The sequence below is a fragment of the Portunus trituberculatus genome, chromosome 12, assembly GCF_017591435.1.
Source record: "Portunus trituberculatus isolate SZX2019 chromosome 12, ASM1759143v1, whole genome shotgun sequence".
Lineage (NCBI taxonomy): Eukaryota > Metazoa > Arthropoda > Malacostraca > Decapoda > Portunidae > Portunus > Portunus trituberculatus.
In genome coordinates this window covers 57,680-70,000 of record NC_059266.1, presented here as the reverse complement: position 1 = coordinate 70,000, position 12,321 = coordinate 57,680, and the positions used below count along the sequence as shown (strand labels likewise).

Sequence of the window (12,321 nt, the reverse complement as noted above, 5' to 3'; positions counted from 1 at the left end):
AGTGGACGGGGATCCACCACTGGATCCCGCTCTGACTCGTCCACAGGCTTGAGGAAACCATAGATGTCCTCGTAGGTGTTGCTGCGTGTCACACCGGGAATGATGTCCACACACCGCAGCCGCACGTACCCTGGGAGAGGAGGGGTGGTGAAAACACACACACACACACACACACAATGAAATTTTTCTTTTATGCACACAGCTTTATGTAAACACAGTAGAAACCTTACATCTCTTATACAGCAGGACAATAGAAACACACACATACACACATACACCCACACAAACAGTACCTGGGTGTCTGTTGGAGTACTCTGTGCAGAACCTGTAGCCTGGGCCATCCAGGTCTGTATACTGTCGCTCCTGCAGCTCCTCATACTGTGTCTCTGGGTAGAGATCAATGTTGTCGTGCACCAGGAAGAACTGCAAATGCAACATAGGCATCTTGAACTTCATTGTCATTCAGAATCAAAATCATAAACTTGATAGTCATTGAAGGATTTAAGAAGATATTTGTTTTATTATTATTCAGGCATTGTACCAAGGAACACTAATGACTGATCTTGGTCATGAATTTATCGTTATTGTTATAGAAGCCTTGGAAGCAAAAAAAATTGATGAATTATGATCATTGTGGCACTAACAACAAAAAAACGAAAATTTGACCAGAGGCATTACCAGTATACACTAAATACATTACAAACCACATAACATAAACATAAACAAAACACACTTAAAAAATAGAGCCTATTATTACTCAGACAACAGAAATCAAAGTAACCTTCAGCACACACACACACAAACCTTAACATTTAGGAATCAGACAATCCTGGCTCACCTGCAATGGGGTTGGCACCTCCATGTACGGGTGTTCCCTAGGCTGGTACAACACGTGGGTGCCGGAGATCTCCTCGTGCCCTCCCATGTACAACACCTTCCTCTTTGATGCCTCCAACTTGCGGTCAAATGCTATCTCTCTATCTCTGATGTGGTTTCTGATCTCTGCTTTCTCTCTGGTAGTGTGAGATGAAGAGAGATATGTGAGATGAAAGTTTGGTTGTAGTATATTAGTGAATCATTACCTTTATTTACCTGTTGTTATTAGAGTAAAACTGAATGGAGGTTATGAGAAGATTATGTACAGTGTGTGTGTGTGTGTGTGTGTTGTGTGTGTGTGTGTTAATCATTCCCTGTCTTAACTTTATTCACCCTTTACTATTAGAACACTTACTTGATCTCCTTCCATACTCCCTCATTCCAACAGTCTCCTTTATTTTCTTGTGATTTAAGTATAACTGTTTGAAGGTCATGAGAGAGTGAGTGTATGTACGAGTGTGTGTACGTGCCTGTTCTTATCATTGCATATCTTAACCTTGTCCTTTTACGCTTTACCATTAGAACACTGTCTTTTCATTCCACCTGGGCACAACCTTGTCCTTTCATGCTTTACCATTAGAACACTGTTTTTTCATTCCACTTGGGCACATTTATTTACGTAATAACTAAGCTATGAGCGTGTGTTAATCATTCCAAGTCTTCACATTCCTGTTTCACCATTAGAACGCTCCTTTAATTCCCAATACCACTTATTCTAGTAGCCTCATTTACCTACCTGTTGTAATTGGAGTAGAACTGAACAGAACTAATGAGGAGGTTGAGGATAAAGTTGTCGGGACGATTGTGAAACTCCTCCCTCATCTTCTCCATCACTTCCTGGTTGAGTTCCTGCTGTCGCTTCTCCCATTGTATCACAGCTGAGGGCTCCTTGTGGTCTGTCGGGTCCCCATCAAGGCCAAACGTCTGGAGAAGAGGAATGGTTGGGGCTTTGTTAGACAGGGATGCTAATACTAATATCTATGGGAATGAAAAATGATAGAGCTTGTTTGTAATGAAGAGTATAGGGCTTCTTAATTAATGGGTGGCTGTGGGAATGAAGTGAATTGAGGTTAAGTAATGGGATGTATGAATGAAGAAATTAACTAATGGGAATGAAAAATGATAGAGCTTGTTTGTAATGAAGAGTATAGGGCTTTTTAATTAATGAGTGGCTGTGGGAATGAAGTGAATTGAGGTTAAGTAATGGGATGTATGAATGAATAAATGAACTAATAAGAATGAAAAATTATAGAGCTTGTTTGTAATGAAGAGTATAGGGCTTCTTAATTAATGGGTGGCTGTAGGAATGAAGTAAATTGGAGTTATTAAGTAATGGGATGTATGAATGAAGAAATGAACTGATGGGAATGAAAAATAATAGAGCTTGTTTGTAATGAAGAGTATAGGGCTTCTTAATTAATGGGTGGGTGTGGGAATGAAGTGAATTGAGGTTAAGTAATGGGATGTATGAATGAAGAAATGAACTAATGGGATTGAAAAATGATAGAGCTCGTTTGTAATGAAGAGTATAGGGCTTTTTAATTAATGGGTGGCTATGGGAATGAAGTGAATTTGGCTTGTTTAGTAATGGGATGTATGAATGAAGAAATGAACTGATAGGAATGAAAAATAATAGAGGTTGTTTGTAATGAAGAGTATAGGGCTTCTTAATTAATAGGTGGTTGTGGGAATGAAGTTAATTGAGTTTAAGTAATGGAATGTATGAATGAAGAAATGAACTAATGTGAATGAAAAATAATAGAGCTTGTTTGTAATTAAGAGTATAGGGCTTCTTAATTAATGGGTGGCTGTGGGAATGAAGTGAATTGGATTTATTAAGTAATGGGATGTATGAATGAAAAAATAAACTTATGGGAGGATAATGGAATGAAAAATAATGAGGCTTGTTTGTAAATGAAGAGCATGGGGGTTTTTAATTAATGGGTGACTGTGGGAATGAAATGAATTGGAGTTGTTAAGTAATAGGATATATAAATGAAAAAATGGTTGTCTTTCCTCTCTGCTTTAATGGAATACGTAATTTGTTGACTTAATTTGTTCACTTACTGTAATGATGTTAGGTGGAGGGAGGTCATAGTCATCAGTCCCCTTTGCCTTGCCGTGACAGGCGTTCCCCATGGCTGCTGTGTCCTGGGATGGGGCTGCTCCCAGGACTACTCTTGCTCTCTCTCTCCTTTCTTACACCACCACCACTCTCTTGCTCTGTGTTTCTTCTTGCTGTATCTTGTATGGGAGGATGTATGGAGGGAGTGGTCCTTGTATGGTGCTTCAGAATAGTTTTCTTCCTCCTCCTATCTTTTCCTTCTCTTTTTTCCTCTCTTTCTCCTCCTCACTCTCTTATGGCAGTGGAGGGAGGTGTGTCTTGTGTACTGCTTGCAAATTTGTTGGTCTCTTCTGACTCCTCCCTTGTTTTCTTCTCTGAAATGTATATTTATTTGTATTTCTGTTATTATTGACAGCTGGTTGTAGCAGCTAAACTGGTGTTATCTTTTAGTTTCTCTAGTTCTGTTTCTTTTTGGGAGTGGTATGGTGTGTGGGATTTTTATTTATTTATGTTTTTTTCTCGCCTTAACCTTCACATACACATAAACAATAATCATTTATCATATAAATGCCATTGTACAATTATCATAGTCATTCCCCAGCATAGTAATTCCACACTCAATCATTCACATTCTTCATAGTACATCTGCCATTTTTCATAATAAAGCTAGCATTCCACACTCACTTCATAGTACAGTTACCATTCCCCATAGCATAACACTCACTCCACTGGATAATCATTCCTAAGAACCTACCATTTATTTGACACCAGTAGAATGACTGGCAAAGTTTAGCATGTCTGAGAAGAGATGATGAAAATGCATCTTAAGATTACACAATTTTACAGGTGTTTAAAAATGACTGATTAGATAAAGGAAGAGTGTGTGCATAGTCTAGGTGTGGGTGGAGGACAGCTATTAAAAGGAAGATAAAGAATTGGAGTATGTGTAGTAGGAAGTAGGGCTGAAAGGGAGAGCTGGAAAGTATGACTGACTGAGGACATTGGAAACTCAGACATATTTAGAACATTGAAAAGTAAGACTGATTGAAATTATTGGAAGGGATTGATTGAATGTATTGGAGTATGTATTTAAGGATGTAAAACTAATGAATGAGTTGGTGTCACAGGGAAGATGAAATATACCAGACGTTCGCATTTATTCACTGTTCTTTGGGGGGTGTGCATGGCTTCTGACCTTAGACCAGTGTTTGAGGAGCAGTGATAAAAGGAACGAGGCAAGAGAGTGATAATAGAGATGGAGACAAAAGAATGAAGATGATGAGAGGGTGATAAAGCAAGGATGTTTGTTCTTACTTATCATCCGCCTACACTTTTGCCATTATCTTTATTATCTTAACTTTTCCTATAATTGTGATGATATTGTTTCTACCATTACACTTTTATTACTTTTATTTGTATCTTTTCATTATTTTTGTTTTAGTTTATAAGAAATTTAGAACCACATCCTTTAAATTCAATCACACAGCTCTTGCCATTGTCCTTTGCACCATATAATGCTAGTATAACCCATTAGAACTATGGTATGGCAGGAAAATCAACTAATGAAAATTCTACCATGGCTTTGTGGTTGCTATTGAATTTAATGACTCATTCCCCACACACAGATAAATTAGAGGAAGCATTAGTTTGGTAGCGACCCTGTGCAGTGAAGGAGGATGTGTGTAGGCTGAGAGGTATTGTGAAGGAAACAGATATGTGAATGTGTGGTGTGTTTATCTATATCATACTGTCATAGTGAAGAAAGATGTATATAAATTGAGAGGCATTGGGAAGGGAACAATTAGGTGAATGTGTGGTGTGTTTATCTATATCGTACTGTCATAGTGAAGAAAGATGTATATAAATTGAGAGGCATTGTGGAAGGAATAGATATGTGAATGTGTGGTGTGTTTATCTGTATCGTACTGTCATAGTGAAGGAAGATGTAAATTGAGAGGCATTGGGAGGGGAACAATTATGTAAATGTGTGGTGTGTTTATCTATATTGTACTGTCATAGTGAAGAAAGATGCATATGAATTGAGAGGCATTGTGGAAGGAATAGATAGGCGAATGTGTGGTGTGTTTATCTATATCATACTTCCTACGACTTAACTTCTTTTAAGAGGGAGGTTTCAAGACATTTGTCCCACTCCTTTGACTGACTCTGTCTAATCTTATATGGAGACTGCAATTCTAGTGGGCCTTTTTTTTTATAATATAGTTTCTTTTGCCCTTGGCAGTTCTCCCTCCTACATTAAAAAAAAAAGTGAAGGAAGATGTGTGTAAATTGAGATACATCGTGAAGGAAACAGACAGGCGAATGTATGGTGTATTTATCTATATTGTAATGTCATAATGAAGGAAGATGTATATAAATTGAGAGGCATTGTGAGGGGAACAGATAGGTGAATTTGTGGTGTGTTTATCTATATCATGCTGTTATAGTAAAGGAAGATGTACTATATAGATTGAGAAGCATTGTGAAGGGAACAGTTAGGTGGATGTATGGTGTATTTATCTATATCATACTGTCATAGTGAAGGAAGATGTGTAAATTGAGAGGCATTGTGATGGCGACATTGAGGTGAACTTGTGGTGTGTCTGTTTATCTATATCAGACACTCATTTCTAAGAACTCCCACAAGAGAAAAGATGACCAGAGTGCATATATGAGTCTTCTATTATTGTTCTTATATTCTCTCCTCTTATAGTTTATCTCATTTTTTTATCTTGTGTCTAATTTATTCTTGCATTTTTTTTTTTTATTCCTCATGTTATTGCATTCCCTTATTTCATATTCTTATCCTCACATTTTTCTTCCTCTTCTCATTTATTTTCAGCATTATATTTTCATTTATTGTTGTATGTGTGTTCCCTCTCATTCTTCCTGTTTTTCTTCCCTTCCCTCCTTTCCTCTCCTTCCACTCATTTTTCCTTCCTTTCCTCTCATTCTTCCTTTCTTTCCTTTCTTCTCTTATTCTCCCTGTTTTTCTTCCATTTCCCTTCCTTTCCTTCCTTCTCTCTAATTCTTCCTATTTTTCTTCCCTTCCTTTCCTTGCTTTCCTTCCTTCTCTCATTCTCCCTGTTTTTCTTCCCTTCTTTTCCTTCTTTTCCTTCCTTCTCTCATTCTCCCTGTTTTTCTCCCCTTCTTTCCCTTTCTTTCTTTCCTTCCTTCCCTTCCTTTCCTTCCTTTTCTCTCTTTTCTTTACCTTGAATTGCTAAAGAAGTATAAGTTTGATATGATTGAGATTTTTAAGGTCAAAGTATTGGTGATAAAGAAAGGAGAAGTGTGTTGATTGAGGAAGATGAAAAACAAGACAGTAATGAAATGAAAGTGTGTACAAGAGCGTTTTCTTTTTCTATTCTTTTCCTTTTATCACAGTAATGCCTCATGTTGAAAAGTAAAGCAGCTGAAGTGAGGCAATGCAGTGAAATTAAGAAGTAGTTATTAAGGATTGGTGTCAGAAAAGTGCGTTTTTTTTTTTTTTTTTTTTTTTTTCAAGACAATCCCTAATGTAAAAAAATATTAAGTAAATAAATCCAGAAGTGAAGCAATGGTAGTAATGATAGCAGTGAAATCACTCTAATCAGGCTGGCTTATGCAACACTCAAACTCAAGACTTGCTCAATCAAAACAAAGATAAAAACGCAATCTGATCAAAACACACCATGATCATATTGTTTCCATGTTGTTATTATCTCAGTGTTTGTAAATTACTCATGCAGGTGTAAATATTATATACTTATTGCATATTTGTATCATCCTGTATCAGTGATGTGTGTGTGTGTGTTTAATCTCTTCGGTACCAGAACGTGTTTTCATATTCATTGTGGTTACTGCTTGGTGATTTTATACAGCTTCAGAAACATATGTTGGGATTAAAATAGTAAAGACTCTGGCCATTAATCTTCTCACCTCCATAGACCTTTCCTGTGTGTGTTTAATTTCTTCATTACCAGGATGTGTCTTCATATTCATTGTGGTTACTGTTTGGTGATTTTATACAACTTCAGAAACATATGTTGGGATTGAAATAGTAAAGAATCTGGCCATTAATCTTTTCACCTGCATAGACGTTTCTTAATGCAAATAAAATTGTGTAATCACACCCAAAAATCAAGGTAAAAAATGCATCTCTGTACTGAAGGGGTAAATGAGTAAATACAACATACCTGTATTTACTTGATTTTAATTTGCAATGTCGTAAGTTAAATTTGTATGACACTACTTTCTTTTATACCTTATTTTTTTGTTACGCCTTTCTATTAAGTCTTGCTAAAGTTAATGTTTTGTTTTTAAGTAGATAGTTTTGTTATTCCTTAAATTGATGTGTTTATTTATCTATTTATTTTTTATCATCGTCTCTCTAAGTTGATATATTTTTATTTTAGCTACCATGATTTCTGGACAATTCTTTGTGAGTGTGTGTGTGTGTGTGTGTGTGTGTGTGTGTGTGTGTGTGTGTGTGTGTGTGTGTGTGTGCACACATGGAGGGAATTAAAGAAGGGAATGTGATTATCTGGTGATTACATGGCAGTTTTTATCTTTTATCAGGTATTAGTCGATTACCAATGTTTTTGTAGCGGGTTCAAGAGAAAAGAATGTTGGGGTTTTGTTTTTTGTGGAGCTTTCATGTTTAGTTTTTTGTTTTTAATTTGATCTGTTCCTCTTACAATTTGTTACTTTGTATGTCTTAGGATTTTGATGTTTTATGATATACTGGTTTTTCATTCCTTTGTTTTGTCAAGAGAGGATTGTGAGGGGTTTATCATAGGTATGTTGTGGGTGTATTTTTTTTCTTTTTCAGGAAATGGTCCAATCTATATCTCGTTGTCTCCTCGCTTTCTTCCCTATTGTGCATATGTGTGTCAGTGTCAGCTTGCATCTTTATCTCATTGCACTCTTCTCCAGTGTGTGTGTGTCAGCCTGTATCTTTTTATCTGGTTCTAATATACCGGATGTGGGACAAGGTTACGAGGTGATGTCTCTGTATCAGTTTGTACTCAAGATATTACTTTTTCATATTATCTCTGTTTTCTTAGTGTTTTAAAGTTAATGTCTTTTCTCAGTGTGTGGGTGTGTGAGGGTGTGTGTGTGGGTGGGTGCTTAGTTAAATCTCATAAGTGAAAGTGTTGATGTCTTTATTCAGGTCATTCAGATAAGACACCTGTTATCACAACTAATAAAATGTGTGTTTGGGTAACTTGTTAATTCAGGCTACCACCACCACCACCACCACCACCAATAATGATAATACTACCCCAGTAATCACTTTCTCTCAATTGCTGTCATTATCTTGTATTTTGCCACCACTACAACTATTAAATTTCCACCACATTATTATCATTACTATAACATCCACCACCACCACAATAAACACTTAACTTCTAAAGATTCCAATTCAAATCAAAATGTTTTCCCTGACACATTATTCCCTTCACTTGATTGTAAGACCAAATTAATTCTTTCTGCAGTTACAAATGGTCGTAATATTCAGAATCTTTTCCTGACACTTCATTTTCTCAGCAAAGAGTGACAGACAAGGCTAGTTCATTGCAACCATCTCTCACATCATTCCATTCATCCATCTATCCATCTCTTAACACTCACCGACATCATTTTCACTCTCCTCTTCCCATCCTCTTCCTTAGTATATCTTCCTCCCTTTAATTTTTTACTTAACATCCTTTCACTTTTCCCATGCCTATTACATCTTCCATTCTTTTTCATATTATTGTTTATTATTATTATTATTATTATTATTATTATTATTATTATTATTATTATTATTATTATTATTATTATTATTATACTACTACTACTACTACTACTACTACTACTACTACTACTACTACTACTACTACTACTACTACTACTACTACTGTATTACATATGCACATAAATATATATACACACACACACACACACACACACACACACACACACACACACACACACACACACACACACACACACACACACACACACACACACACACACACACACACACAATGTAAGGATGAATTGTTGAACCCCGTATTTGATATTGTGGAAACCTCCATACGAACAGGATTATTCCTGAAAGAGTGGAAAAAAGCTGACATTGTGCCTATATATAAGAATGGTAGTAGAATGGAACTGCTAAATTATAGACCAGTATCGTTGACTAGTATATTGTGCAAGGTATGTGAAGATGTAATTAAAGCTAAGTGGAGTGAGTATCTAGAAAGTGAAAACATTCTGAGTGAAAGACAGTTTGGTTTCAGAAAAGGAAGATCGTGCGTATCCAATTTATTATGTTTTTATTCAAGAGTGACTGACATACTACAACATAGAGAGGGATGGGTGGATGCTATCTACCTGGACTTGAGAAAGGCCTTTGATAAAGTACCACACAATAGACTGATGTGGAAACTAAAGAAGATTGGAGGAGTAAATGATAAACTAGCAAAATGGATGGAAAATTACTTAGTGGGAAGAGAAATGAGAACAGTGGTGAGAGGAAGGAAGTCCGAGTGGAAGAAGGTAACCAGTGGAGTTCCACAAGGGTCAGTGCTTGGTCTCATCATGTTTTTGATTTATGTTAATGATATGCCAGTAGGAATTGACAGTTACATGAATATGTTTGCGGACGATGCCAAAATTATGAGGAGAGTAAAGAATGTGGAAGATTGTAACAAGTTACAGGAAGATCTTGATAAAATATATGAGTGGAGTAAAGATGGAATTTAATATAAACAAGAGCCATGTTATGAAAATGGGAAGAAGTAGATACAGACCAAACAGTGATTACAGGCTGGGTGATGAGAAAATTGAAGAGACCAATTAGGAGAAAGACTTAGGAGTAACAGTGCAAAACACTTTGTCACCGGAGAAACACATTAACAAGATATTTTGGAAAACATATAACTTGCTTCAAAATATTGGCCTTGCATTCCACTACCTAGATGAAGTAACGATGAAGAAGATATTATGCACCTTAATAAGACCCCAGTTAGAATATGCAGCTTGCGTCTGGTCACTGCATATGAAGAAAAATGTGAAGAAGGTGGAAAGGGTACAGAGGCTGGCAACAAGGCTGGTACCAGGACTCAGGGAGTTAGACTATGAGGAAAGACTGAGGAAACTGTGGTTGACCACATTAGAAGAGAGAAGAACAAGAGGAGACATGATAACTATGTATAAATTGGCAAACAAGATTGACATATTGGACAGAAAGTTGATAAAGGTGACCACAAGTAATCATCTCCGAGGACATGGAAAAAAAACTAATAAAAAGACATCTGTCAAAATGACGTGAGAAAATACAGTTTCCCACATCGTAGTATTGATAAATGGAATAAACTGAGCAGTGATGTCGTTGATGCAGTGTGTCAATCAGATGAAAGAGAGATATGACAGGAGTGGACAAGGAAACAGGACAAAGAGAGCTTAGCTCGGGCCCTGTAATACACAAATAGGTAAATACACACACACACACACTATTACATGGTGCAAATTTTCCATAGGGATGAAGTTAAAGTAATAGAGGACAACAATAACAACAACAACAACAAATCTGGATATTTACCTTGAAACCCGAACCACAATGGAAGAAACACCGCAAGTCTCACTAAGCCAGAAAACTCATATAAACCTTGATAATCACTAAGAAAAATAAAAAAAACACTGAATCGTAGGAATTAATTTACAACACTGCACCAAAAATCCATCACTGCCACCACCACCACCACATGACCACATCAATACCGGCCCTTCTGAGCACTCATGTCTGTCTGTCTGTATGTGTGTGTATGTGTGGTGTGTGTGAGCATTAGCCAGGCACTGAGGCAATCCTTCCTGGTGCAGTGCAGTATGAGGGTGTTATCTCTCGGTGCCTGCCTTATCTGGTGTCTAGCTGATTGGGTAATAAGCTTAGTGAACGTGTCTCACCCCCCCACCACTCCCCTGCTTGATTACTGCTGTGTGAGGGGGTTGGTTGTGGTCTTGTGGTGTTGCCTGGAGTATTGCATGGTACTCTCCACTGTTGTTATTTGTATTGGGGCTTTATGTGTTCATTAGTGCAAACTTAGGCTAACTTAAATGTGTTTTTTTTTAGTTCATTTGTATATGTATTATGTTATATTTTTCATGTGTTTTACATTTTTATTCTATATTTGTGTGTCGTTCACAGGGGAGTATATTTCTTTACAACACGATAAGGTTTTTCCGCCACATGTCACGGTATCACTTGACAAAAGGCCATGAGGTCAGTGGCTAAAGAAATAAGCAAAGTTGTTGGTGGAAGAAAAAAAAGTAAGAAATTTAGAGGTCATGGAAACAAAGGTAAAGAGTTAACAATATAAGGAGTTTTGGTTTAGGTCATAGAAATAGCAAGTCATCATAGCTGGAAGACACAAGAGTAGAGAAGTAGAGGAGTCCATATCAAGGTATTTCAATCAGGGCTTATCAATAATGTCAGTGGAATCACATGACAGCTACAGGAACTCAGTGTTATGGGAATCAAACTCTTGGAAATCTGTAAAAGTGGGAAGTGAGGAATAATAAAGCCATGAAAATTGAAATGGATGTTCTCACATAACTAAGAGATGAAGACAAAAACATATATTACATATCAGGAAGAGAAAGCAAACATAGAGAGAGAGATCTTGAGTGTAGTTATGAATGTGTTACAAATAAGTTATGATAATTGAAACATATACAGAGAGAGAGAGAGAGAAGGGGGAGGAACAAGAACAAGATAAGAAAAGCAACACAGTAACACACACACCTCTTGAGAATTAATAAAAAAAAAAAAAAAAAGAGATAGAGAGAAACAGGAACTACTTTATAGCCTTCCCTTCACCCTTTTTGCCCCTTATCATCCTTGTAATGGCTTGATATTACACTCACTCTGCCTTATCCAGATAAGATAAAGAGATTCTTGTGCTGTACTGAACTTACAAAACACAAGGAGAAGAAGGAGGAGAAGGGGGAAGGTGTTAAGTATTTGGGGTAGGATTAGTCACTTGTAGCTAATTAAAAAGAGTGTGTCATTGGATATCTTGTTATTTGTTGATTATCATATAATTTATTTTCATCTTATATTTATTTAGGTATTTTGTAATTTTTGTATGTGTGAATGTCGTTGGAGGAGTCGTGTAAGTTATTTATTGGCATTTATATATCATCTGTTAATTTTTATTGATTTATTTGCTCATGCATATTTTTGTTTATCCGTTTAACCTCTTCAATACTGGGACACATTTTTACTTTGAGTTTTCTGTATGATTAGATAATTTTACTGACATTAAGAAGGGTCTATGGATGTCGGAAGATTAATCCCCCCACACTTCACTATTTCAATCCCCACTTAAGTTTCTGAAGCTGTATGGAAT

General features: G+C 36.6%; 2 protein-coding genes across 13 annotated transcripts in view; one reads left to right on the top strand and one right to left on the bottom strand.

Annotated features, from left to right (window-relative positions):
* LOC123502570 overlaps positions 1 to 10,751 on the bottom strand; it is a 17,573-nt gene extending 6,822 nt beyond the window's left edge. The window contains exons 1-6 of the mRNA XM_045251717.1: positions 10,515 to 10,751; positions 2,944 to 3,315; positions 1,613 to 1,800; positions 839 to 1,013; positions 294 to 423; positions 1 to 130 (exon numbers count right to left, since the gene is read on the bottom strand). The exon at positions 1 to 130 is cut by the window's left edge and continues 877 nt beyond it. Coding sequence (XP_045107652.1) covers positions 1 to 130; positions 294 to 423; positions 839 to 1,013; positions 1,613 to 1,800; positions 2,944 to 3,015 — 695 coding nt within the window. The 5' untranslated portion in view covers positions 3,016 to 3,315; positions 10,515 to 10,751. The remainder of the gene's footprint in view (positions 131 to 293; positions 424 to 838; positions 1,014 to 1,612; positions 1,801 to 2,943; positions 3,316 to 10,514) is intronic.
* LOC123502568 (CAD protein-like) overlaps positions 1 to 12,321 on the top strand; it is an 84,543-nt gene that overhangs the window by 37,655 nt on the left and 34,567 nt on the right. The gene's annotated exons all lie outside the window — the stretch shown is intronic.